This window comes from Fusarium oxysporum, chromosome I (assembly GCF_013085055.1).
Source record: "Fusarium oxysporum Fo47 chromosome I, complete sequence".
NCBI lineage: Eukaryota > Fungi > Ascomycota > Sordariomycetes > Hypocreales > Nectriaceae > Fusarium > Fusarium oxysporum.
The window spans coordinates 5,731,324-5,755,386 of record NC_072840.1 but is presented as its reverse complement, the minus strand read 5'-3'; the positions used below and the strand labels follow the sequence as shown (position 1 = coordinate 5,755,386).

The window sequence follows — 24,063 nt, the reverse complement described above, 5'->3', positions numbered from 1 at the left end:
CTCGTGATTTCTATTATTATTCTTATTTCCTTAGCTCTGGGGCCGAAACGTTTCGGTTTGGGCTCTAGCTCTTGCGCTCCGCCACAGTATCATCACCCGAAACAGGTAGGTCATATCGTACATCAGAGATCAAAACATTCGATATTCATAGCTTGTGTACGCCTTGCCATCAGAAGGAATGATGGTCCGTCCAAGCGTTGTGTTCTATGTAAGTGTAATAAACATGAAATTGGGTTGCTAAACAATGCCTCTAACAAAAGAAAGAAAAGGAACAGTATTAAAACGGGGTATAATGAGAAGTGAAAAAAGTTTAATCATACACTTTCCGTCATGATGTCGTTAAGATATTCCCGAGTCAGCCTTACCCCAGGACTAGCGTCCGCTGTGATAGTATCGCGGATCATGGGTGTAAGCGCTCTGGTCATACTCGCCGCCCCAGGCTTCATTGGAGTAGCCCTGCGAGTATCCTGATGCATCCCACTGTTGGTAGTTTGTGTCATAGGCTTGCATGTTGTACTGGTCTCCCGAGGGTCCAGCCGTGGCATAGCCTCCAGCGCTCTGATCAGCGCTCGAGAGCAAGTTGAGATCGAAGCCATCTTCAGGGCTGAGCTGTGAGAAGTCGAACTGGCTCAGAACACCCCCTGCTTCCTCTCCTGAGGTGACTATTCGAGACGAGTGTCCGTGATGCTTGCTAGAGCGCTTGGAAGAGCTGCCCCCTCGTCGGGAGCTTGAGCTCGATGGACTGTCGCCGTCGTTGGACTTGCGAGGACTACTCTTCTTCTTGGAAGACTTGGAGCCGGAGCGTGTGTACTCGCAGCGGAGACCATTGCTCCGACATCGTTCGCAGCCATTCTTGTCTCCACTGCACTTGAGCTATACAGGATATTGTCAGCAAATAAGCTCTAAGCGAAAAGGGCGAGCAAAGATCTTGGCGTTAGAAAGCCTTGTTAGGCTAGCCAATGCTTCTGCAGACGTACCTTCTTCTCATGACAGCGATCGCATGCCTGGTGGGAACTGGAGCGGGCCGTGACAGGGTCGAAGCCATTGCGAACGCTCTGGACCTCATCCGTCTCAGGATCGTACTTCCAAGTACCAAACATGGCTATTGCTATTTCTGATAACGGACAAGTATAAGTGAGTGAGTCCTAGGTTGCCCATAGAACGATTGGCGAGAAGGGAAAAGAGAGGTGGTAATAGGCAACTGAATTTTGCAACTGATTGATATCGGCTCAAGTGTAGATATGCTTGGATGGAACTTGTTGTGTCTTGATCTTTATTTTCTGCCTGAATGGAAAGCATCTCGTGGCGTTTTTAAACCCCGAGGCATCTGGTATAAGAACGTCCGCGGACAAGGTAGAGGTCTTATAGGCAACAACGGACTCGATCCAATCCAATCCAACAGAGTGTTGTAGTGAGCGAGCCCATTATCGCGGACCCCATTTTCCACTGTGGGCATGAGGTATCGTGCCGAGCCGCACTGCCAGGCTCCCGTCCATGGGATGTGATACCTTTTGGGTCGGTTTGGTTTAGGTAAAGGGCAGTTGGTCGAGCGCACCCCTGTCTCCGATCTATATGATGCTCCGGGTCTCCGTCTAAGTGGTGTCCCTTGCACGACACACACCGCACTAGTCATGCCGGCTCCTTCAGGAGCAGTTTTTGCATAGGTGACGTATTTTTTGAGTGCGTTGATTACGTTGTTCCTCTATTTTAGAATCTAGGCTGCCTGATTTTACTGAGTTGTTTAGTTCCGTAGCGTTCTTTTGGTGGTTTATCTCTCGTGTAAGGTTATGTAATGCAGGGAGTCTAAGTGACCCGGTCTACCTTAGTTGAGTTCAGGTGGACACTCGTGAGATCCCTGCGATATGAGTGGTCCAACTCCACCTGTGCCTGGAGGAGGAGGCTAAGAAGGCTGGAGTAATTCCTACGAGCATATCCGTCGAATAAGAGAAACATGTGTGCGACGATGTTCAAACTCTGTGTGGCTGTGTCTGCGTCTGCCCTGGAAACAAGAGTTCTAGAGTCCAGCCTGTATATATTGATAGTATGAATAGTGTAGCACTGCATGCAAGGCCCCCAATTCCTCCATTGGGCGCTTATCGATTGCCACGTTCAAGGCTATGTATCCTCTTTTCCCACAATCCAATGCCAGTAAGAATCCCATTTTGCTGTCTGCCGGGTGCCTTGCATCCTTTGATCTACAACATATGATGTAAAACAGCTACAGTTGCTCCAACTGAGCAATTGTCTGTTGGTTGTTGGTTGTTGGTTGCTAATCCCGGCCGTGGGGAAAGGCAACGCCGCAATTTTAGGCAAAAGCCTCCACAGTCGGCAGCGAACCGACAAGCGAACCCTTGAACGTCATAACATTAACCCCAATCGAGACTACAATATGGTATTATCATGCCATAAAGACACCGAGGCTTGACTCACTGCCCCTCTAGCCGGACTTTTTATCAGGTGCATCACAAGGTTATTTAGACATAACGACGAAATTACAACAAAATACGGTTTAAAGTGGTTGCATGAGGTTTTCAGGGAGGGCACGGTGAGTCGATGTCAACGGTGATGGGGGTGGCAGAGCTACGTACTGTACTGGACAGCAGTTGTGAGTGATAATATAGAAGATTGATATGATACTCCAGTATCAGCCTTGTACGGCACGGCATGTTACATGAGTGGTGGGTTTTACGTGGGATGGTTCGAATTTAGGCAGACTGTGGAGGCTGAGGCTGTCATTCTTGGAATCCCCTCATCACTGCAGTATCATGGGACTTGACGATGCAGGCCTCAGAGTATATTTTCTCGTATATTTGTGTTTTTCTATCCAAAACTACTCTTACACTCGCCGATATCGTCATATTCATCCGTGTCTTACTGCTCACCCTTCAACCATCAATCTCCACAAAATGTCTCCTCTACCACCTTCAATCTTCACATCTGGCGCCCGCGCCAGTTGTGAGGTTGCCCACTTCACCCGATCTACATCCTTCTTGACATCATGATACGCCGGTAGTCAAGCTACCCAGCGCACCTGCTTTACCTCCCTGATCTCGAGATATTCTGCGTATTCTAGAAGATCACCCATCGGAACATTGCTGTCGAGCTTCTGCACCGTCCCGTTATTCCAGTGCACTAGAACCTTGGCATACCGCTTGTCGGGTGCCAAGAAGGCCACGATGCGATCACATGATGCTCGGGGGTTAACTGAAATGGTGAACGAAAAACTGTTTTCGCATCGCATTCCATTCCTTGTGTTGTCATATACCTCAAAGATAGGCCTGCCCTTGCGGTTATATCTGTGGGGCGGATGCGAACGGCTTCGACTGGTAGCATGCACGTCGGACATATGTCCATAGTTATCGTGGCTATGGGAGATACCTGTCGGATGGGGGCAACATCTGCAAGTACATTTCGTGGGGTCCGAAGTTTGATACTGTCCTCGCATGTCGAGGGGCATGATGTAAGTACCATAGGTTGAACCTCGCTTGATTTTTGGTGCCCGACCACTGTTGAGCATTGTGTTGATCTCCTCCTGTGGCGAACGATCCCGCCCTCTGTCAGAGCGAGGGCGTCGTCGGTCATTGCTCGCACGGCGCTCTCTGTTCAAATGAGAGTAATCGTCCAATACTGGGCAAGAAGCTGAGCCCCTTCTCGGGCGCAGGTTCTGATCTCTCCTGGGATGATGATGTTGTTGTTCCCACCTCATATGGTAAGGCATTTTGAAATCGCCAGACCTGCGTGAGTACGAGTCAGAAGTTCGACTACTTGAGAACCTGCTGTTGCGACGCCGGTCATAGTCACTGTAAGCACCATGGTTCGAACAGACGGAGTTTCGCTTCCTAGCTGCCGCAGCGTCAAGATCGTAACGCTGTGATGAGTACGACATGTTGGGCTTTGATTCGGTATACAGACCTGATTTAAGTCACGGTTTGGTTTGGGGTGAATTGGCTCTGTGATTTGCGTGGAAGACTGAGTCTGTGAGTGTAGAAAAGGTTCGTGAAAGTACCTTATTTAAAGAAATATGTAGTCGATTGACGAGTCCATCATGGCGACCTTGAAGGTCGGCCCATAGGGTCAACCTTGGAAGTGAACATAGCTTCGACTGAACAATAATCGAGAACATCGACTCTTCTTTGTGCAATTCGTAATGAGAACATCGAGTACTCTTTGTCCATCGTCTCCCGTCTTTCAACATAATGTTCACTCGAACAATGTTCAAAGATATGCTTATGGTTGTTCAGGAGAACTCGTCGAGTCGTTCCGCTTTCATCAAAGAAACCAGTCAAAGGGTTCAGTTACACAACTTCCGGGCTTCCGCAAGGTCATATGTGCTGAGGCTGTTCAGGCCTGGGCAACTAGGCCTTTTGAGAGAAAATAGAAACGGGTCTTTCACATTTACGCGGGTCCCAAGATGGCAGGTCGATTTTGTTTGATTAAACCAAATCCTAAATGGAAGCAATGGGAAGTCGGAAGAATGAATGGCGCAATGAGGCTCGGGGACGCAACGGAGGCCGACTTATGAAAATTAGGGGCACAACCTGAGATAAAGTCCCCTAAAATTCGAGATAAGCCAATGGTCTTGTCTCATGTCGTTTGCGGGCAGCTTCCCCACAGTGGCCAAAGGGGGCTAAGGGTGCGGCAAAAGCCACAAGGTGGAGGCCACTCTCCAAAAGGCCAGCAAAGACATGTTCATTCCATTTCATCCCGCACTCTAATCTTTGCAACCATCTTCATCCTCTATTCTCATCAACCTCCAAATCCTTTGGCCTTGCCATTTTCTCTTTCCTTACTTCTTCTCTTCAATCCTTACCGGTGTTTTCAGCTCATTAATCAAGATGGCTCTCTCTCCTCAGATGTAAGTGGTCCTCCACGCGACAGCTTGTCGCGCAGATTATCTGGTGGCGCAAAGAAGAGAATGCTGACATTTGCGATAGCACCAACCTGATCATCATCCTGGGCATGATGCAGGTGTCGAAGCGCGTCCCCTTCGATGATCCCTTCGTGCTCAACGTTGTTCGCGCCGTCTACCTCGCCAGCAACGTCATCATTGCTGCTCTCTACTTCTACACCCAGCTGAAGATCAACAAGAAGAAGGGTACGATAACCTCTCTCCTGAGGCAATTTGAAGCATCGCAATGCTAACATGAGCTTTTATAGACCTCACAACTCTCAAGTATGTCGAGCCCGCCCCTATGGGCTCCACTGAGGAGGGCAAGCTCGTGACTACCACCATCCACGCCTACGATAACCAGCAGATCCGCACCGCTTTCCGTGGCCAGGCTATGGGTATCGCCATGATGGCCTTCATGCACATCTACATGAAGTACACCAACCCTCTCCTCATCCAGAGCATCATCCCCCTCAAGAGCGCCTTCGAGAACAACATGGTCAAGATCCACATCTTTGGCCAGCCTGCCGCCGGTGACCTCAAGCGTCCTTTCAAGCAGCCCCAGGGTTTCATGAGCGCCATGCAGGGTGGCCCTGCCCAGAGCGACAAGAAGGCCGTCGAGGCTGCTGAGCGCGCTGGCCGTGGTGGTGCCAAGGAGGAGTAAGCTAGGACTTCTGAAACGAATTCCAGCTTTAGAGGATAGCGTGGACCGTAAGCTAGGGTTGTGATAGACCTTGGTTGTACTATAATACAGGTGTCATGGCTCGCAAAAGTATTTGCTTGTGGCGAATGTCAGATTCAAGGAACTGGGACATATTGAGCAATTTCTTGAAATGATATCTAATGTAGAAAATCATGAAGATTATTACGAGGACTTGAGGGTTATAACCTCAAAAGCCATGTACATTTGGTGACTGTTGAAAGTTTGCGTAGGCTGCAGTCACGTTTTCTCGTGTAAATTGGTGCCATAATTCAGATTTCTAGATCGCGACAATCCGCCCCTCCGCCACCCATTGCCGTCATCGAGGTCCCTGAGTCAAACTTCTCTCTTGACGACTGCAATCGCCCTTTTCTCTCTAACTTCTTCTTTTTCACTTGTATTGTGATTTCGTGGCGAAGCCAGCTGTCTTTCTCTTCGCATTGTTCTTTTGGTATTTGATCTCCACTCCGATCGCTCATCATGGAACGGCCATCTACACCACCTCGGGCAACAAAGCCTGCACCCACAATCACTCCGCCGACCCCAGAAGTTACGAAGCGCATAGTATGTAAAGTTCTGGAGTAAATATGTCTATTCTCTAGAGATACTGACCTGTATCTAGGAAGAGAACCGACTCCGCGCAAAGGCGATCCGAGACCAGCGTGAAGCCGAACAACGAGCGACCGGCACCGCACCCGAAATCCCCAAGAGCTCTGGAGGCTTTGTACCAACAGAAGACGTTTACATCTCGAAAACTGCCGACGGAAAGCGACCGTACAGCTCTATCTCTACAGCAGATGCTTCTAAGGGAACAAATCGAGATGGGCGTAACAAAGGCGATGAGGAGGCGTTGCGGCCGGCGCGCAAGTTCACAAAGTTCGTCGATTACAACATGAGCGCCATGACAGATACGAAGGGTGGTTTCTTATCGACGGAAGATGATCCGCATAACTATGCTCTGGGCGGCAAGAAGCCTGGACAATCTGAGGATGACCAGCGACCGAAGCACATGAGCGTTCAAGAGTGGGAGAGATTGCAGCTGATACGGAACTTGAAGAGGCTCAAGGCAGGTCCTTTCGAGCCTGGGCTGAGTGTGCTTGCGGACGACGAGACACGAAAGAAGTGCCAGGATTGCAAGAGCTTGGAGATCGACTTTGTCTGGGAAGAGGTCTTCCATATCTGCGTTTGCAACAAGTGCAAGGAGAAATATCCAGAGAAGTACTCGTTGTTGACCAAGACTGAGTGCAAGGAGGATTATCTGCTTACAGACCGTGAGTTGTTCCACTCAAGTTTTCGGACTGTCATCGCTAACATGAAATAGCCGAGCTACGAGACCCTGAGTTATTACCACATCTCTCAAAACCAAACCCTCACAAATCCCATTGGCACGACATGATGCTCTTCCTTCGATGCCAAGTAGAAGAATACGCGATCAAGACGAAGTGGGGGTCATCAGAGGCTTTAGACGCAGAGTATGAGCGACGAGAGACACAAAAGAAAGCTCGCAAGGAAGCCAAGTTCAAAGAGAAGCTACTTGATCTGAAGAAAAAGACACGAACGGATGCTTTTCGCAGACAGGCTGGCAATTTGAGCAAGTCGGGTGCGAGCAAGTTTGGTGATGCAATAGGAGGTGGGCGGCATGTCCATGAATGGGGAAGAACAGTTGAGAATGAGGATGGGATGACGGTCAAGACATGTGTTGATTGTGGTATGGAGGTTGAAGAGCTAGAATTTTGATGCCATCATATTATTGTTTGAGCCTTGGGTTTGGAGTTGGGAGTTATGACGATGCGAGCACCTTGGTAGGCCTAACCAGGCTCAAGGATCATCAGGCATAGAATCAACTTAACTTTGCTGTGATTGGTATATCAAACAAGAGCTTGATTCAGGAGTATACTGGTGTTGGGTAACCAATTCAATCTTCGTCACAATGTTCCACCGTCCTGCATCCAATTAAGGGCTCCTTAGGATTAACTTTACAAAAACCAGCGCTAAAATAAGACACAAACAAGGGCATTGTTTGCCATCAAATTTTGCTTTTGATAGGAGCTGAAATTCCCTGTTGATTATCGGACCCTGTATCGGTGATCCGCACCCTTAGCCAGGGGTTCCAAGTTGATGCCTGACAGCCTCACATCCATTTCCAAAGTCAAGCTTGTTCAACGCTGATTGGCCAAAATCTCAGCGGCAAAGCGTCAATACAGAGGATAGCACCAACTAGCAGCGTGGAGGTACAGGGCACCACACAGGACAGCACAACAGACAGACACACCCGACCTCAAAGTACCCGACCAAGACTGGCAAGCTTGGTTTCTTAGCAGCACACGACCCGACGCTCAATTTTTTGACTTTCTATCGACAGAAAGCAAACCACGATATCCCGATTCGACGTCTATTCAGATAATCCAGAACCGAATCTTGACCGAGACGACAACACGTGCCAAGGCTCGTTGTATCTTTCGCGCAGGAGCTTCCAAGTTCCAACATCTGGCCTCGTCACATCACATCACACTCCATCAACCGCACCGAGCTTGTCCGACTTCGAAACCGGCACTCGCTCGCCTCCATCGCCATATCTCCCAAACCGACTCGAATCTCCATGCACCCGCCCAATTGAGAGAGGCGCGCCGCGATGGGCCCTAATGCTGGCAACGGCGTGGGCGGCCTGGAGATGGGACCTATGATGCAGGGCAATGGCTCCAACATCCCCCAGGCCACCGAGTACACCCTCCAGGGCGTCATGCGATTCCTGCAGACAGAATGGCACAGACATGAGCGCGATAGGAACTCGTGGGAGATTGAGAAGCAGGAGATGAAGGGCCGCATCGCCAACCTTGAGGGTCAGGCGCGGAGGGCGGATGCCACTCAACGCGTGCTGAGGAAATATGTGACTATGCTGGAGCGAAAGGTCAAGGAGCAGACGGCTCAGCTTCAGGGGCAGGAAGCCGTTGATGCAGAGACGGCGGCTAAGAATGATCGGGCTGCTAAGATACAAGAGAAGCTGAGATGTGAGCAATGCCCCTTTTTGTCGACTTTTTTCATACTAACATTGTTCCAGCTACTTTGGAGGATATGCCCGTACCCGGTGTCGATGGCGTTAACTATGAGAAGCTCGACAGAGGTGACGAGGAAGCTCAACGACAAGATCTCAAGACGTTCCTTGACCAATGCCAATCCGAATTTATGTACCTTATGATTACCCCCGCGAACCCGCAGCCACCTCGAGAATCCCCCCCGCTACCGATCATGGAGGATCTGCGGGAAGTCGAGGCGTTTGGCATGCCAGCTCCCCAGCAGCAGTTCCAGCTACCAACACGAAATGCTCAGAATCACGCTCAAGAAATGAACTCGAGGGTATCTCAGCAGAATCATGCGCCTCATGGTCAAAACCAGCAGCAGCACTTTGGCCAGAAGCAAGAACACCAGCCTCAGCCAATGGTGCGGTCCGAGCATCCACCCGTCATGTATCAAAACTCTAATGACTGGTCTGCACCTGTGTCAGTAACATCCCGACCGGTTGAAGATCACATGTCACAAGCAAACCATGCGGCAGAAGTGCTAGGCGGAATGGATGATTCCGCTGAACTTAGAGAGAAACACTCTGCACAACCTGAGAACGATGGATGGGAGTTCCCTGAGGGCACATTCCCTGAACCCGGAAACTCCCAGCCCAATTCTCAACCTAACCGCCCTGATACCGATGCTTTCCCTACCGCTGATAACCTCCCTAAGTCGCCGAGCAGACGAGATAGCTCCCACCGACGAAAAGGCTCTATGTCTAGAAGACGAAGTGCCGATCATGAGCTAGCTTTGGCTGCCCAAAAAGCTGAGAGTGGTAATTTCAAGCTCAGATTTGGACTCCGAGGTCATCTCGACACTGTTCGCACAATAATTTTCTCTGGAGGCGGTAGCCCAGGCGAGCCAGAAATCTGTACTGGAGGAGATGACGGTATGATCAAGCGCTTCCACATTCCTCGATTAGACGGTCACCCTGGTGGTCTTGCGCACACAGCGTCAGACCTTGATGTTACAGCCAACTTTACGCACCGTGGTCACTCAGGAGCAATTCTGTGTTTGACATCGTGGTCACCCTCGCCGAATTTCTCAACTGGAGGTCGCGCACAAGGCGACGGCTGGATATTCTCCGGTGGCCAAGATGCGACCATTCGAGTTTGGGAGCGTGGAAGAGTCGATCCTAAGGCGACTCTTGAAGGACACACTGATGCTGTCTGGGCTATCTGTGTTCTGCCAGCAACTCTTGGTCAAATATTCGGAAGCTCAAGTCCTTACGGTAGTACGGATCGTATCTTGGTTGTTTCGGGTGCTGCAGACGGCAGTGTTCGTTTGTGGTCAGTGAGCGCGCCTCCTCAGCTGAGCTCACCACAACCTGGAACGAACCGAGCCATGACCGGTCGCGGAGGTAGAGTCCGTGGTAACTCGATGAGCTCCGGCAGTGGATTCTCCAATACCCCCCAACCTACTATCGCCTCCAACTCACCCTTCAACCATACACTTGTACACAACATCTCGAGGTCTGACGGCTCCACCGCCAGTCCGACGTGCATCACACCTCTGGGTACCACTGGAGAGTCGTTCGTTGTCTCGTACTCAGATGCCGCCATTATCGTTTATGATACCCGAACCGGTGAACAAATCGGCAACATGGACAGCCTTGAAACATATGATCAGTCTAACAAGACCAGTGTCAACGCTGTTGTGGCGACGACAATCGGTCTTGATCAGGCTAATCAGAACCACAGTGGTAGTATAGGTGAGGAAGATGCTAGCGCAGGTGCTACTGGAGGTGGACGATCAATGGCTGGCTCAGGTGTTGAGGGGACTATCATTTCTGGCCACGAAGACCGCTTCATCCGGTTCTTCGATGCCAACAGCGGTAAGTTTCTTATCTTACGAGTAATGACAAATACTAACAATCTCTCAGGTCAATGTACATATAACATGATTGCTCACCCCGATGCCATCTCCAGCCTTTCCCTCAGCCCCGACGGTCGTGAACTCGTCAGCGCCGGTCATGACGCCTCACTCCGCTTCTGGAGTCTTGAGAAGCGTACCTGCACGCAAGAAGTAACAAGCCACCGCGTGATGCGGGGCGAAGGCATCTGCGCCTGTGTATGGAGTCAAGATGGTAAATGGGTAGTCAGCGCTGGCGGCGACGGCGTGGTAAAGGTGTTTGCACGATAATGGTGATAGATGCTTTACATGTATGTATGTCATGATATGGAGGAGCTTCTTTTTTAACGGTACGGATGGTGCATTGTTGCTTGGTGGACCATGATATTGTAGCAGTTGAATTGGGGAGCTCAGCAACGAGACGGGAAACCCAAGTGTCATAGTATCTGTATGTGTTGGTCCTGGAGGAGGGTGATTTCGCTTATTTATACTACTCGTCGATACCCGGCATTTAGTGGTGGCTTATCTTTACTTCTAGTATCATCACGGAGTGTATTCATAGTAAGATATTCTTGATAGCAAAAAGATCGGGTAGCTAACTGGTTAGTGATCTAACGTAATGAATGGGTGATGAGAAAAATGCAAAAAAGAAGACCTGCGTATCGCAGGTGGCTGGATCTCTCCCGCCGGGAATTGAACCCGGGTCTCAAGCGTGACAAGCTTGCATACTGACCACTATACTACGGAAGACACTTTCCTAAACAGGCTTAGCCTGCTGTAGTGAGAGGGGGTTATACTGAGGACGACGATGATAGAGTATATCAAGTCAACTTCCAATTAGACAGTGACCCATGCCTGTATTGATGAGTCGTTGAACCTGTGCTGCCAGTATTTTAGACGCTCAGAGCTATCTGAGGCAGGCAAATACTACAGTGGGGTGTCTTTTTTACTTTACATACCTTCGATTTTGTAAACGTCGTGCTGATTGTTACTTTCGACCTGACGATCTAGGGTATGCAGTCTCCGTCGAGCATGATAGCTTATGCCATGAGCTGTAACCATTAACTTGTAAATTTTTGACGAGGTACCAATGAGCCTTTGGTTTCAGTTGACTTCTGGTGGGAATTGAGTTTAGTAAATTTCATCCAAAGGCAGGGTTTCCGCAATCAAGCGAGTAGCAACAAGGATACGCAATCGCTCGATGACTCTTAGAGACAAGGGCCGTGCATCAAACGTCATTCACAAGTAATTAAGAACTCTGTTTATTTGCTATTGGGCATTAAGAGCTTGTCCATGTTATCTGTGTGAGTTACATTGAGATCAGCCTGAGAACATTGAAGCCAACTCTATTCTTCCCTTCTGCCACTGAGACTTGGTGAAACTTCCCAATCAGGAAAGTATTCAAACATTGACCAGGTTCCCCGGATCATGGATCACCTGACGTCAAAGCCGATGGACCTCGGCATCTTCATTGAACTCATACAGTAGCTTCCAAATTGCTGACATTCAGAAATGGGAACTCTAGACCCATAAACATTTTCAAAATGCCGACATATGAAACAGCCCAAGATCAGTTCATCACTGTAGATGGCATCAAGTTCGCCTACAGGCGCTTCGGCGCGAAACAAGGCGTACCCCTCACATTGTGTATGCACTTTAGGTGAGTTCTCTTCAATTCTGAGCTACGGGCAGAAACTGACGATACTAGGGGAACAATGGACCATTGGGATCCAGCTCTTATAAACCCTATCGCGGCCAAACGCCCCATCATCACCATTGACAACGCAGGCGTAGGGCGCTCTGAGGGCGAAGTCCCCAAGCAATACAAGCAATGGGCACAATACTACATCAACGTCCTCCGTGCACTCGGCGTCAACAAGACTGATGTGATGGGATTCTCCATGGGCGGCTGTGTCGCTCAGCTCGTCGCCCTCAACGGAAAGGATTTTGTCCGCCGTCTCATCCTCTGCGGAACTATGCCCAGCACAGGCGAAGGTGTAGTACCAGCGCCTTCTCTGAAAGCATTCAATGCCCTCAATGCTGCCAAGACAGAGGAAGAGCACAAGGAAGCTTTCTTGATGAGCATGTTCAATACTTCCGATAAGAGCAGAGCCGCGGGTGAGGCTGCTTGGAAGAGAATCACGAATGCACGAAAGGATAGAACTGATCATGTTGATCCTGCGAATGCTCGTCGGCAGGGAATTGCTTTTGCAAAGTTTATGGATCCGAAGCAGGCTAAGGATGCGTCTTATGATCGGTTGGAGGAGCTCCGTATCCCTGTTCTGATTGCAAATGGTAAGTCGAGTGGGTGTCAAAGTTGCAAAGCACTAACACAAGAGTAGGAAGCGAGGACCTTCTGCTGCCTACAGAGAACAGCATTGTGATATGGAAGAAGTTGAAGAATGCCCAAGCGCAACTACACTTGTACCCTGATTCTGGGCATGGATTCCTGTATCAATATGCGGATGACTTTTCCAAGCTGATCAATATCTTTTTGGACGATGAGCCCAAGCTATCAAGCCGGCTTTAGACAAACAGACACATATGTACGATTACCCGCGGCGGGCGTGAATAGAAGTTTGAATGAGAATATGTTTTTTGTATGTAAAGATTGTGTATATGCATCAACGCCTATCTAAGTTCACCCATAACCAAGCCTAAATAAAGAAACTAACGCCTTTTCCTCTATCCCAGACCAGCTATACTACAAACATCCCTAAGTTTATTTCTTGCACTTGCACTTAGGATCAAACACTACAGGGCAATCACAGCAGACATCATCCTTGGACCAAGTGATATGAGCACCCCAGTTGTAGACCTGGTTGAGGGTGTTGTACTCAGAGTACGCCTTTTTGACCTTCCCAGTCTCAGGGTTCAAGAAAACCATGTCGATACCGTTGCCGCGACCACGACGAGTTCCCTTGGGAACCTCGAAGTCGCCCTTCCAGTAGAAGGTGAAGGAGTTGCAGCCGTAGGCGATGGGTCCTTTGATGAAGGCGCTAGGGTCGTTGGTCTTTTCAGTGTTGCCTTCGATGAGTTCCTTGCGATTCTTATAGATGGGAGGAAAGTCATCGTTCTGAAGCTGTTAGTCTGATGGATGCGATAGAAAGGTGAGGATATGTTTACCTTGGCGTACTTGTTGATCTTGGAGGATGATGAAGTCCACCAGATGGACTGGGAGTAAAACTTGACGTCCTCCTCGAAAATGGTCTTGGCCAACGCTCCACCATCGGTGATACCAGAGAAAGTCGAGACGTATTTGTTGACTATAGACTCAAGCTTGCTCTTCGAAATGCACTTTGTACTCTGCGTAGTCGCCTTCTTGCCTCCGGTATTGGTAGCACCAGAGCTGGAAGCCTGCTTCTGCCCAACAGGCTGATACTTGTTCGTCTCAGGATGGTCATAATTTCCTCCGTAAGCGTTATATCCACCCTTGGGAATACCAGCGGCAGGAAGAAAACCGTCAGCCCTGCGGTGGATGTTTTTAGCTGTAGTTGAGATGGCGCAAGCCAGGATAGAGAGAGCGAGATAAGCCTTCATTTTGAATGATGAACCACAGTTTTTGTTTTAAAGAGAGTGGAATTGATCTAAAAAGATCAGGAGTTTCAAGTTTGTGGAGTGGTGGTTAAAGAGAGACTGAGACATGGCATCCGCAAACGGGAGGACCTCGTCATCTTATACCCTTGTGACCGTCAAGTCGATCACTCGTGGGAAACTCAAATCATATTGAGGATCGACTTGTAAGTTTGAGCTATTGTTGCTCTAGATTTGCGTGCCTTTGATGGTGGCCGTGGCAAAATTCCAGTTGTCCCTGGACTAGACTCGATGCAGCGGATGTGGAATTGAACTTAAGGGGCCAGTTGAAGATACTGAAGATCATATAGAGTAGAAAGGAAGCAATATATATGATGTAATTAGAAGGAGTTTGTGTAGCTGCGTTCGTAGACTGAATTGTGCTGTGTTGTAGAATGTCTCACCTCCCTCACAAGTGGTTCATCTGAGACTATTCCCGTATCTTCAACATCTGAGACCAAGACTTGACACAACCAAAGGCGTTCCTGTGGCGCAACCTAACCACAAGCCATTCGAATACTTACACACCAAGAGACTGGTGATCTGTGTAAGTGTACGCCTACAATAGTTGGCCCAGGAACTTCGGAATGTTGTCTCCTATCGCCAACCCCGACCCCAGCACGTATCCGGCAAATGATACGACGTCTGTGGCCCTTCCATTTCTTCTAGTCTCAGTGCTCACTGTTTTCCCTACAATTGCTTGAGTCGTCTATTGTGTTTCGAGATCTTGATCGTCACTGGGCGTGTTTCCTCGTTCCGAACACCTGGGCGACTGTGGAAGCGCGCACAATAGTGGTGTCGTTTGGCGCCAAGGATTTCAAATAATGCTTTTATGTGGATAGTCTGGTGGTGACTTACTTCATGTGGCGGAAGAGGCTATCCTGTTGATGTCATATTAAGGGCTTCAGCAAAATAGCCACGGCGTTGGCCAACCGTCTCTCATCAGCTTTCCTTAATTGCTTCATGGCTCCACGGATGTCTTCTTAATCAGGCATGTCATGTGAGGTCATGAAATGTTATTACAATACCCTGAAGACCAGCACACGCTGCTTCCACTGTACTAAGCATCCTGGGGTTTCAGTTGAGAGCACAAGTTTGGTACCAATTACAATCTTGATTTTCTCATCATAGAATTGTACAACACTGAAGTCTTGAAAATCCTTCAAGACGAAACTTGGTATGAGTCAGTGGGAAATATCCCTCGTCTAGTGAGCAAATCTGAAGTCCAAACGCTGCTGACCCTCATCCGTAGTGTTGAGGATATAATCCTGCTGTTGCTCCTTTGTCAAAGCATTCCATCTCGCATCGCGGACCTTGTTCCTCCAGACATAGAACGCCTTGACGATATAGAATAAGACGATATTTGCAGATGTGATGCCAAGAATGACCCTGTTACCTCGTCTGTACAGGGGCTGATCGTCTTCGCGGAAGATGTTAGATGCAGCAATGTTACCAGTCTGGACGAACATGTTGTACAGGGCAGCGCTGATAGCCCTCGTGCGCACACTATTACTGTTCTTGGCGTTCCAACCGACGAGAATAGCATGGCAGTACGGGTAACTCAGAAGACCTGTGATGAGAGCGTATCGAACCCAAGGGGATATATCACCAGGAAGGACGACGAGGGCGAGAACCCATGGGAAGATCCAGATGTTGGAGAGGGATGATAGCATGCCTCGTTCTTTGACCCGCTCGGAAAGCCAGGTGATGATGAGTAAGTTGACAGCGTAGAGGAATTGAGATGGAATAGCCAGAAGATTGGCTTCGAAGACGGAAAAGCCGATTTGACGCAGGATAAAGGAGAGATAGGTGTTGAAGGGAGCGGGAGGGATGTACACCATGAGGCCGATGATGTAGAGCGGCCACTGCTCCCAGTCCTTGACGGCTTTCCAGAGCTTGGAGAGATTGACAGCTTCTCTGTGAAAGGTGTTAGTCCATGAGCATAGTTGGTGCCTCGGAGGTAGCGTACCTGTTGTTCATATCACCCTTGCTAGGATCATCACGAAGGAGTCGGTTCACCATGATGTACTCTTCACGTTCATTGAACCAACCATTCTTACCACGGAACCAACTCTTGGTCTGGCAGGGACCGGGAGGCATGAGAACCCAAGAGAAGAGACCGATGATGAAAGTGCCAATAGCTTCAAGGAGGAATCTAAGAGCCATGTGAGCTTGAGATTCCCAAGTTGACAAGCATTAGTACTTACAGCCATCGCCAACCGCCCCAACCGAGGACGCCTCGCATCTGAAGGATACCAGCTGCGAGAAGAGAGCCTAGAATGTTGCTAGTGCTCAGGGCAGTCCAGAAGAAAGCCAGTCTGATGGGTAGCTCATTGGACTTGTAGAAGTAAGTGAGCCAAAGAACAATATCACTATCTCTGTCAGTCGCTATTATCATGCCAGGGTGCAGATGACTTACGGAATGAATCCACCCATCAAAAGACCCAGAAGAGCCTTGATAGCAAAATAAGCACCCCTACTCTGCAGCGCAGCTTGTGAACCCGCAACAAGTGACCAACTGCAGATGAGAAACGGGATCCATCTATCAGCACCAAGTTTCTTGCTAATTAAGCCACTTGGCAGCTCAGCTGAGAGGAAGGACACAAGGAAGATCTAAATGGTCAGTCGAAGGACCGGGCCGAGCAGGGGTAGACCTACAGTTTGGCCGTAGTTGAAATCGTTAGTGTTCATGCCTACTTCAGGCAACTAGAAGAAACTATTAGTCAAGATTTCACACCAGATGCATCGGAGAATTAACTTACCATGTTATCGGAAATAGCACGGTTGATGTTTCGTCGGTGGAAGTCTAGAGAGAGGAACATGACCCATGCCCAGAGACAGATGCGGAAGTCAATCTAGAGACAAGCGCATGTTAGTCAACTGGCTTCCAGAAGGCCATATAGTGATAGTAGTATAAGTCTCTTGCGGAAGAGCAAAGTACCTTTCTAACAAGCTTCTTCTCTTCCTGAGCAGTCCAAGTAAAACTTGGATCAAACCGATGTCGATTCTCATATTGCGCATTCTCATACACTTTTCTCCAACGATCCGCGATCTCTGGATCCGAGAAGGGGTGCTCGATTGACGAATTGGCAGTCTCATCACCACTGTCAAAACGACCTTGATCCTCAGAGTCAGTCTTGCCGATGACCCCCTTGGAGTCTCCAACGGCAGCCATTTTGGATCTTAGTGGGAAGCACTAGTAACAACTGAGAGCAAGTAAGTCCTCGGAGAAAGAGAATAAGAGGTAGGGCCGCGGAGATGTCGAACATGATGTGATGTTGTGTGGTGCAGGGCTGGACTTATAAAGGCTGGCATCTCCCCTACCAAGACCAATTCTTTTGGACATTGATCTAACACTCTACAGTACTGCCCCCATGCTGCCTGGGATGCCTCTATGAGAAGACACGGGGGTTATCAATGTCGCGATGGACTACGGAAATCACCTCAGGACTCGGCGAACGTGTGTTTTCTGGGCATGACCAGCCGGTTCAGGGTTAATCGACGCCTCTAGGATAAACTACGACGCTGGGATTCTGAACCGAGTCAGCCAAGGTATCAAGATACAGCAGCTCTTGTTGAACCTGGGGGTCCGGTCCAGACCATGAGCCACAACCAAAGAACCAATAAAGACCTCTCGATAAGTCAAGAGATTTAAGCTTACAATTAGTACAAGAGATGGGGTGCTTTGGAACTAGTGATGGTCGAGTTCGGAGGTTTGTCCTATCTTATGAGAATAGAGGCATGACGTGCTCGCGATAGGGACCAATCACTGGGTGATCCGACCGAGATGCCGTGAAACGAGAATGCTTAGGCTACTTTATGGAGAAATACTCAGACTTGGCATGGTTCGGTAGTTGGAAGTGTTACGGGGCATTTGTACGGATAGTTGATATCGAGTTGCTGGGGTAGACTATTATATAGCCATTTCCCGACGATAGAGATATTTGAGACAACTGCAACTCTCAAATTTTGAGCCACATATAATTATAATACCTACACAACTTATTCCATAGGCCTTTAGAACTTCTAAAGAGTTATGGCCGATATCCGAGACATCGATACTCCGTGTCGATAACCCCGAGTGATAGTCATATTGCGTGACCCATCCCCAGGAATTGCGCCAACTCAATACCACCCCCAAGGCCTCAACCACGAGATCCGACATTGCGCAATACCATGCTATAACGCCGTGATAAATACTCGCAGATCGCCAAGTTACTCTGCATTGTCGTGTTACACTCTCCGTCCCTCTCGGCCGTTGCGTGATTTGATTCGCGTCTCACTGATCAACGCAATAGATCCGATGCTTGCGCGATGCTTTTGGATGATGACAATGGTTGACAATTACTGTTCGTCATTGCGAGTTCTGTATTGCGGATGCATACTTCCCCGCGCTGTGAATTGTATTGGAATGGTATTTGTCAGATGAGGAGTGAGTGGTGTATATAAAGGTCGTAGAGCTCCAAGTGAACTACACATTTGACGTTAAACCCGTACCAAAGACTTAAACAATATTTGATAGCAACCATACACAATGGCTCCCTCAGCTGTTGAGACTCAGGCTCCTACAGCCGATGCACAGAAAGTAAAGCTCTACCCCGGCCATGTCGAGGGCGTTTACAAGGAGCTGTCCCCCGTCGCCTACCGTCGTGAAGCCGAAGAGAAGGGTATTGACGGCCACGCTGCTGCAAAGGTATATCACCTCCTCTCTCACATATACTCCGTATACTAACCCTCATATCTCAGTACCCAAACTATCTCCCAACATGGAACAAAGACCAAGTCTACCCTCCCCTCGAGCCCTTCGAGCACTACGAACACGGCAAAGACGCAGACCCAACATTCCCCAACCTCCTCAAGTCCACCACAAAGATCTCCCACCTCACCCCCACAATCGGCACTGAGATCGAAGGCGTCCAACTAAGCAGTCTCTCCGACGCCGGCAAAGACGAACTAGCTCGCTACGTCGCCGAGCGCAAAGTCGTCGCCTTCCGCAACCAAGACTTCGCCGACCTCCCCATCTCCGAAGCTTTAAAGTTCGGTGGTTACTTCGGCCGCCATCACATTCATCCCACGTCTGGTTCGCCAGAGGGTCATCCTGAGATCCATCTCGTGCATAGAAGCGCGGGTGATAAGTCGTACGAGGAGTTCTTCAAGACGCGCGTGAGCTCTGTGGCGTGGCATTCTGATATTACGTATGAGCAGCAGCCGCCTGGAACGACGTTTCTTTATGTCCTTGATAACCCCGACACTGGTGGCGATACTCTTTTTGCGAATACTGTCGAGGCGTATAACAGATTGTCGCCGACGTTTCAGAAGTTGTTGCATGGACTCAAGGCGACTCATTCTGGGATTGAGCAGGTCAATGCTAGTGTGAAGAAGGGAAGTATTAAGAGACGTGAACCAGTTGTTAATGAGCATCCTATTGTGCGAACACACCCTGTTACCGGGGAGAAGTCGCTCTTTGTCAACCCTCAGTGTAAGTCATCTCATGCAAGACTTGGAGAAACAAGCTAACGGCTACAAGTCACACGAAGCATCGTTGGTCTCAAGAAGGAAGAGTCTGATGCTATTCTCAACTTCTTGTATGAGCACATCGCATGGGGCGCTGACTTCCATGCTCGTGTGAGATGGCAGGAGAAGACTGTTGTTGTTTGGGATAATAGATCAGTTCAGCATACTGCTATTCTTGACTGGCACTCTGGTCAGCGACGACATCTTGCTCGCATCACACCACAGGCTGAGAGGCCTTATGAGACCCCTTTTGAGGGTTAGGACTAAGATTGGATAACAGAGAAATAACACGTGAGATAGTGTCTCCAGGGCAAAGATCCCAGAAGACGAGCCAAGAATACAAGTCATAACTGCATATCCAACCAAGCTTCATTATCATACTTGTCACACGAGCAACTTTGCGTGTCAATAGTTTCATTGATATTCCAACATGACTCATCTGGTAACTTATTCTAACCAGCCACCATGTTCATAAAATACTTCGTTTCTCATCCAACGCCGCACATGATATTCCCAAGCAACACAAACCGCCCTCTCTATCTATGCATAAACCTCAATTCATAGTACTCCAAACCTGATGCCCAAGCATTGTCGTCAATAGCCCAATTCCGTACTTGCCAGCGCCTTCGTTCTCCTGAAAAACCTCCAGTCCAAGCCAGCAGACCGCTGCCAGCTCGACTACATTCAGCACAGAGCTGATGTATGTCGCTGTGGTAGGGAGTCTTGTTTGTCGGCTTGTTTCGCCTGTTTCTCGCAATGCAATGATGCCTACTGCTGATAGCAATGCGAGCTGGACTTCTCGTCCAAAAGGCATGGAAACTGCTACAGTGAGACCCCAGAAAACGAGCATCACAGCCAGAGCGGTGAATTCAACACCAAGGTTGTCGAACTGAGGTGTACCAGTAGACGTGCGAGTTTCTGAACCCCGTCTGAGTGCGGAGCCTCCTGAAGACCCATCAGGATAGCTTTGTTCCTTTCCCAAGGTAAAGCTCTGACTCAGGAGGTCAGCCAACCCATTAGCCTCGTCATTACTGTGTTGAGGCGCAAAGAAACTGGGCGGCTTGAACGAAACTTCACGTTCGTCATCTTCATTCTCATCCCTCTTCTTAGCCGCGCCTCGAAAGAAAATACTCTCCTGCTGTGCCGGCTTGGTTCTGATAATTGGCGCGTTAGGAGGGTTTCGTATACGCTGGGATGGATTCGTCGGTGCAGGAGGGACCTTGTACCAAAACGGGCTTGTTTCGGCGCTCACGGGTGCCTCTCCGAACGACTTTCGGGGTCCATTGGAGGAGGGCGTATCCTGGAAAGCTCGGTATGGCGACTGAGATTGAGTCTGAGATTCGGTTGGTGTCCAATCCATCTCGTCCGAGTATCCAAGGTCTTGTGTCTTTCGAGGTGTGATGTTGAGAGCGTTGAATTGAGTACGAGTGCTTCCAGGGGCTTTAAAAGAACTACCAGGGGGCAGTGGTGGTGGTGAAAATGTCCTGATAGGTGACGGATTGAACCGATCTGGCTGGGGTGTTGCCGCAGGGGAGTCTAAAGCTTCATTCAACAATTCGGAGAAGGTCTTTGGTTCCTCTCTCTTTTCTCGAGTAATCTTAGGTTGCTTCGGGGGTGAAAACGTCGTGTTTGAGGTGCCAAAAAGGGGTGTGGTATCGACTTTGATAGACCTTTTTGCGGCAGAATATATCTGAACATATTAGCACCGTTTTTTAAGGTGTAACTTCCTCGGACAACTTACCATGACCATAACAACTGACATAACCACGTGCGCGCTAAGTTGGGCGTTCCGTGATTGAGCCTGTCCTCCGTCCATCTCCAGCACCCGGCGGAATAGGAAGCGAAAAAAGACGATCAGCCCCTGAAAAGCATACCACTGCGTGAAACCCAGGAGATGTCTTGTGAAGCCTCGGCTGACTTGCACGAACTGAGGATTCCACCATGCCGATAGTATACTCGCAACAACGGCGCTGTTGATGAGAGTATCTGCTGAAGGAAGAAATGCCACAGCCAAGCCCAGACCCTTCACAGCCAGCGTCGACCAACTCATATCGTCCGGATCGTACATTCCCACATCTTCATGTTCCAACGCCAAAGTGACTGCTCTGAGATGCCACAGCATCTGCATCGCCAATCCTCCCCACCACAACCCTTTGCCTAGGCTATCAACCCAGTCTAGAGCGCCCTTCTTTTCTGGTGAAATCTTTCTCCCTCTGCTCTTCTCCATCATCCGTCGAAGATGGTCCGTTTTAGCCGTATATCCCGCCCTTCGTATCTGACCATCGACCCTGTCGGCGCATTCGTCACAAACTTGAGGATATCGTTCCTCCAACCCCTTTCGGAATCTGTAGTAATTTCGCTCGAGCTCGGGGTAGTCGGGGTGATTCGTATCGTCGGGCAGGTACTGCGCTAGAGATGACGTAAATAGCCGCTGATTTTTCAGACATGTTGCGCAAAAGATGCTATCTTTTGGGGAGGATGGAGATGAATGTCGAGGAACAGCGTATTGGGTTGCGGGAGCTTCACGCTCGGTGGCTACTGGAGGATCCGTAATCTCTCCATTCTAATCTTCATTAGTAACTGCATTAAAACATGGACGTGATCATCATACTTCATCGAGGTAGTTTGTCGCATCGCATGATAGGCATAGGAACTGCCGTGTGATGCCGTCATATTTTGTATTGGACCTCTTCCCGCAATAAAAGCAGGTCAAATATCTGGTCCCTCGCAGGCGCGGCATAGTCCCAAGACCATCTCCCTACGAAAAACAGGAAGGGGATGAGAACAATGGTGATGTGGAAAAACGTTCTAACGAGCGTGTTGTTGATCAACGTAAAAACAAAATCAAGGATGATGACGGTTGTTTGGGGAGTTTCTGCCGGGCGGTCGGGAGATTTTTAGAGGCTCAGGAACCCTTGCAGCGGGGCTGCAGTTACAGACCCCTGCCCTACGATGGGAGCTACTGGTCTGGAACCTACCTTACCTCAAGCAGGTCTCTTTCACATGAATAGTAAGGTGCGTCTATTGTAAGCATTGAGATAAAAAGAGAATGGGAGTCTTGCTCTAAATGTTCTCGATCTTAGCATTTAATATTGATATTTTGAAGAGAATAAAGAGGCAAGCTTCAGCATGTGACTTCTGCATCAACCCTGTAAAGCATCCTTCTAGAAGGTCGGCAAGTGGAGGTCACGTCACCAATACCACCCAGCTTCACTCAACTTCAGCTTTATTTGCTCCTGTTACACACATTGTAGCATCAACAGCACAACTTCATTCTTATAGTCTCACTCCGTCTGTCAGCTTCTGTCACAATTTCATCTCTAACTCCCAAACAATGCCCTCATCATGACCTCTCAGGCTTCATCATCACACCCTATCCCTCCTCCCCTCCATCTCACAATCCGCTTCACCACATCACAACCAGATCTCGAACTCGACATCCCCTCACCCCAAACAACAACCGTTCTCGCTCTCAAGCACCTCCTCCGCACACGATTATCATCCAAAAGTCGATTACGCCTCATTCACCAAGGTCATCTGCTCCCCGATGCTTCAGCGCTAAGCTCTGTCCTCAAACCACATCCTGCGCCGCCGCGCACCAACGATGATCCGAAGGGGAAAGGCAAGGCTGTTGAGGGTGCGAATGTGTCGCGGATCTATGTTAATTGCTCCATTGGTGATGAATTGACGAGCGACGAGTTGAAGAAGGAAGAGGAGGAGGCGCTTAAGCCACCGAAGGAAGCGACTGGTGATGGTTCGAAACCTACGACTTCAACAAGGCCGCGACCACGGGGGTTTGATCGATTGCTACAGTCTGGCTTTTCGCCTTCAGAAATCGCAACCTTGAGGACACAGTTTACATCTATTCATACATCGCGCTTTACACCAGACGCTATGCCATCACCTGACACCCTGCGCAACATGGAAGACGCATGGATCGACAACAACGCCGAAGGAATCCCGTCCGGGTCTAATCCACTCGAGGACGAAAACTCCGGCATGGCTTCCGTGCTGGAAATACTATTGAAAGCCATGATGGTCGGCTTTTTCTTCCCACTAGGAAGTCTAGCATGGTTGATGCGCCAAGAAGGTATCTGGAGTAAGAGATGGCAGATATTCGTTGGCTTCGGTGTTGTCTTTAGTCTCGTTATTGGTTTCATCATGGAGCTGTCAGGAGACCGGCCTTAGTAGAGCCTTGAAACAGTCCTGATGGTGCTCAGTGCTTCAACGGCGGTAGCATGCTTGGCTTGGGGCTATCGAGTGTTCAGGCGTTAACTTTGGGCGCTGAGGTCATGCCAAAGCAAGGATGGCGTTATGGCTTTACAGGCATTCTATAGACTGCTCCTCAAGGCAGGACAAACAGACAGAATATACCACAGGGATCCAATCCACACGTCTTATTACCATAGTCTTAAGCCTTTATCATTTAAAAAAAATTAAAAAAATTAAAAAAATTGTACGAATTCTTGTAGATTCT

The 24,063-nt window shown here is 49.1% G+C and overlaps 11 protein-coding genes and 1 non-coding gene across 12 annotated transcripts; 6 read left to right on the top strand and 6 right to left on the bottom strand.

The window, feature by feature from the left end:
• Positions 1-372: 372 nt before the first annotated feature.
• On the bottom strand, positions 373-1,100 carry FOBCDRAFT_268110 (uncharacterized protein; the record flags this gene model as incomplete). Its single annotated transcript, XM_031194741.2, has 2 exons — positions 373-873; positions 978-1,100. The coding sequence occupies 2 exons, from the start codon at positions 1,098-1,100 to the stop codon at positions 373-375; spliced, it is 624 nt and encodes a 207-aa protein (XP_031029479.1).
• A 1,913-nt stretch (positions 1,101-3,013) lies between these two features.
• Positions 3,014-3,886, bottom strand: FOBCDRAFT_236022 (uncharacterized protein; the record flags this gene model as incomplete). Its single annotated transcript, XM_031194740.2, has 1 exon — positions 3,014-3,886. The coding sequence occupies one exon, from the start codon at positions 3,884-3,886 to the stop codon at positions 3,014-3,016; it is 873 nt and encodes a 290-aa protein (XP_031029478.2).
• A 796-nt stretch (positions 3,887-4,682) lies between these two features.
• Positions 4,683-5,801, top strand: FOBCDRAFT_153424 (inorganic phosphate transporter Pho88). The gene is made up of 3 exons (XM_031194739.3): positions 4,683-4,855; positions 4,935-5,095; positions 5,158-5,801. Exons 1-3 carry the CDS (start codon positions 4,836-4,838, stop codon positions 5,550-5,552), a joined length of 576 nt encoding a protein of 191 aa, XP_031029477.1. The 5' UTR covers positions 4,683-4,835; the 3' UTR covers positions 5,553-5,801.
• Positions 5,802-5,889: 88 nt separating this feature from the next.
• On the top strand, positions 5,890-7,653 carry FOBCDRAFT_247375 (XPA protein C-terminus-domain-containing protein). The gene is made up of 3 exons (XM_031194738.3): positions 5,890-6,152; positions 6,211-6,859; positions 6,910-7,653. The coding sequence occupies exons 1-3, from the start codon at positions 6,069-6,071 to the stop codon at positions 7,323-7,325; spliced, it is 1,149 nt and encodes a 382-aa protein (XP_031029476.1). The 5' UTR covers positions 5,890-6,068; the 3' UTR covers positions 7,326-7,653.
• A 136-nt stretch (positions 7,654-7,789) lies between these two features.
• Positions 7,790-11,120, top strand: FOBCDRAFT_175068 (WD40-repeat-containing domain protein). Its single transcript, XM_031194737.3, has 3 exons — positions 7,790-8,596; positions 8,647-10,482; positions 10,531-11,120. The coding sequence occupies exons 1-3, from the start codon at positions 8,221-8,223 to the stop codon at positions 10,788-10,790; spliced, it is 2,472 nt and encodes an 823-aa protein (XP_031029475.2). The 5' UTR covers positions 7,790-8,220; the 3' UTR covers positions 10,791-11,120.
• Positions 11,121-11,177: 57 nt separating this feature from the next.
• FOBCDRAFT_t20 lies at positions 11,178-11,249 on the bottom strand. The gene has a single exon. It is a non-coding gene; the product is annotated as a tRNA-Asp (tRNA).
• Positions 11,250-11,870: 621 nt separating this feature from the next.
• FOBCDRAFT_213457 (Alpha/Beta hydrolase protein) lies at positions 11,871-13,098 on the top strand. The gene is made up of 3 exons (XM_031194736.3): positions 11,871-12,159; positions 12,208-12,794; positions 12,842-13,098. Exons 1-3 carry the CDS (start codon positions 12,044-12,046, stop codon positions 13,027-13,029), a joined length of 891 nt encoding a protein of 296 aa, XP_031029474.2. The 5' UTR covers positions 11,871-12,043; the 3' UTR covers positions 13,030-13,098.
• A 123-nt stretch (positions 13,099-13,221) lies between these two features.
• Positions 13,222-14,039, bottom strand: FOBCDRAFT_284751 (uncharacterized protein; the record flags this gene model as incomplete). The annotated part of the gene is made up of 2 exons (XM_031194735.2): positions 13,222-13,575; positions 13,626-14,039. The coding sequence occupies 2 exons, from the start codon at positions 14,037-14,039 to the stop codon at positions 13,222-13,224; spliced, it is 768 nt and encodes a 255-aa protein (XP_031029473.1).
• Positions 14,040-15,277: 1,238 nt separating this feature from the next.
• FOBCDRAFT_125192 (major facilitator superfamily domain-containing protein) lies at positions 15,278-17,247 on the bottom strand (the record flags this gene model as incomplete). Its single annotated transcript, XM_059607790.1, has 7 exons — positions 15,278-15,989; positions 16,042-16,227; positions 16,280-16,450; positions 16,492-16,685; positions 16,731-16,778; positions 16,835-16,927; positions 17,014-17,247. The coding sequence occupies 7 exons, from the start codon at positions 17,245-17,247 to the stop codon at positions 15,278-15,280; spliced, it is 1,638 nt and encodes a 545-aa protein (XP_059463953.1).
• Positions 17,248-18,501: 1,254 nt separating this feature from the next.
• FOBCDRAFT_175061 (uncharacterized protein) lies at positions 18,502-19,947 on the top strand. Its single transcript, XM_031194733.3, has 3 exons — positions 18,502-18,765; positions 18,819-19,551; positions 19,600-19,947. The coding sequence occupies exons 1-3, from the start codon at positions 18,607-18,609 to the stop codon at positions 19,845-19,847; spliced, it is 1,140 nt and encodes a 379-aa protein (XP_031029471.1). The 5' UTR covers positions 18,502-18,606; the 3' UTR covers positions 19,848-19,947.
• Positions 19,948-19,983: 36 nt separating this feature from the next.
• On the bottom strand, positions 19,984-22,442 carry FOBCDRAFT_247370 (Ima1 N-terminal domain-containing protein). The gene is made up of 3 exons (XM_031194732.3): positions 22,198-22,442; positions 21,328-22,149; positions 19,984-21,276 (listed from the first exon to the last, which is right to left on the bottom strand). Exons 1-3 carry the CDS (start codon positions 22,324-22,326, stop codon positions 20,140-20,142), a joined length of 2,088 nt encoding a protein of 695 aa, XP_031029470.2. The 5' UTR covers positions 22,327-22,442; the 3' UTR covers positions 19,984-20,139.
• A 309-nt stretch (positions 22,443-22,751) lies between these two features.
• Positions 22,752-24,031, top strand: FOBCDRAFT_213450 (DUF2407 C-terminal domain-containing protein). Its single transcript, XM_031194731.3, has one exon. It carries the CDS (start codon positions 22,932-22,934, stop codon positions 23,772-23,774), a length of 843 nt encoding a protein of 280 aa, XP_031029469.2. The 5' UTR covers positions 22,752-22,931; the 3' UTR covers positions 23,775-24,031.
• The last annotated feature ends 32 nt before the right edge of the window (positions 24,032-24,063 follow it).

What these genes read in the sequence shown, in the direction of transcription:
- FOBCDRAFT_213457 (XM_031194736.3), top strand. Translation starts at nt 12,044, where the DNA reads ATGCCGACATATGAAACAGCCCAAGATCAGTTCATCACTGTAGATGGC. An exon ending in ACATTGTGTATGCACTTTAG is followed by an intron (nt 12,160 to 12,207) that starts GTGAGTTCTCTT and finishes TGACGATACTAG; the next exon opens with GGGAACAATGGACCATTGGG. An exon ending in CCCTGTTCTGATTGCAAATG is followed by an intron (nt 12,795 to 12,841) that starts GTAAGTCGAGTG and finishes ACACAAGAGTAG; the next exon opens with GAAGCGAGGACCTTCTGCTG.
- FOBCDRAFT_247370 (XM_031194732.3), bottom strand. Translation starts at nt 22,326, where the DNA reads ATGCCGCGCCTGCGAGGGACCAGATATTTGACCTGCTTTTATTGCGGG. An exon ending in CGACAAACTACCTCGATGAA is followed by an intron (nt 22,150 to 22,197) that starts GTATGATGATCA and finishes AATGAAGATTAG; the next exon opens with AATGGAGAGATTACGGATCC. An exon ending in TGTCAGTTGTTATGGTCATG is followed by an intron (nt 21,277 to 21,327) that starts GTAAGTTGTCCG and finishes TAATATGTTCAG; the next exon opens with ATATATTCTGCCGCAAAAAG.
- FOBCDRAFT_175068 (XM_031194737.3), top strand. Translation starts at nt 8,221, where the DNA reads ATGGGCCCTAATGCTGGCAACGGCGTGGGCGGCCTGGAGATGGGACCT. An exon ending in GATACAAGAGAAGCTGAGAT is followed by an intron (nt 8,597 to 8,646) that starts GTGAGCAATGCC and finishes ACATTGTTCCAG; the next exon opens with CTACTTTGGAGGATATGCCC. An exon ending in GTTCTTCGATGCCAACAGCG is followed by an intron (nt 10,483 to 10,530) that starts GTAAGTTTCTTA and finishes ACAATCTCTCAG; the next exon opens with GTCAATGTACATATAACATG.
- FOBCDRAFT_213450 (XM_031194731.3), top strand. Translation starts at nt 22,932, where the DNA reads ATGACCTCTCAGGCTTCATCATCACACCCTATCCCTCCTCCCCTCCAT.
- FOBCDRAFT_247375 (XM_031194738.3), top strand. Translation starts at nt 6,069, where the DNA reads ATGGAACGGCCATCTACACCACCTCGGGCAACAAAGCCTGCACCCACA. An exon ending in CAGAAGTTACGAAGCGCATA is followed by an intron (nt 6,153 to 6,210) that starts GTATGTAAAGTT and finishes ACCTGTATCTAG; the next exon opens with GAAGAGAACCGACTCCGCGC. An exon ending in GGATTATCTGCTTACAGACC is followed by an intron (nt 6,860 to 6,909) that starts GTGAGTTGTTCC and finishes AACATGAAATAG; the next exon opens with CCGAGCTACGAGACCCTGAG.
- FOBCDRAFT_175061 (XM_031194733.3), top strand. Translation starts at nt 18,607, where the DNA reads ATGGCTCCCTCAGCTGTTGAGACTCAGGCTCCTACAGCCGATGCACAG. An exon ending in ACGGCCACGCTGCTGCAAAG is followed by an intron (nt 18,766 to 18,818) that starts GTATATCACCTC and finishes CTCATATCTCAG; the next exon opens with TACCCAAACTATCTCCCAAC. An exon ending in GCTCTTTGTCAACCCTCAGT is followed by an intron (nt 19,552 to 19,599) that starts GTAAGTCATCTC and finishes AACGGCTACAAG; the next exon opens with TCACACGAAGCATCGTTGGT.
- FOBCDRAFT_153424 (XM_031194739.3), top strand. Translation starts at nt 4,836, where the DNA reads ATGGCTCTCTCTCCTCAGAT. An exon ending in ATGGCTCTCTCTCCTCAGAT is followed by an intron (nt 4,856 to 4,934) that starts GTAAGTGGTCCT and finishes CATTTGCGATAG; the next exon opens with CACCAACCTGATCATCATCC. An exon ending in GAAGATCAACAAGAAGAAGG is followed by an intron (nt 5,096 to 5,157) that starts GTACGATAACCT and finishes GAGCTTTTATAG; the next exon opens with ACCTCACAACTCTCAAGTAT.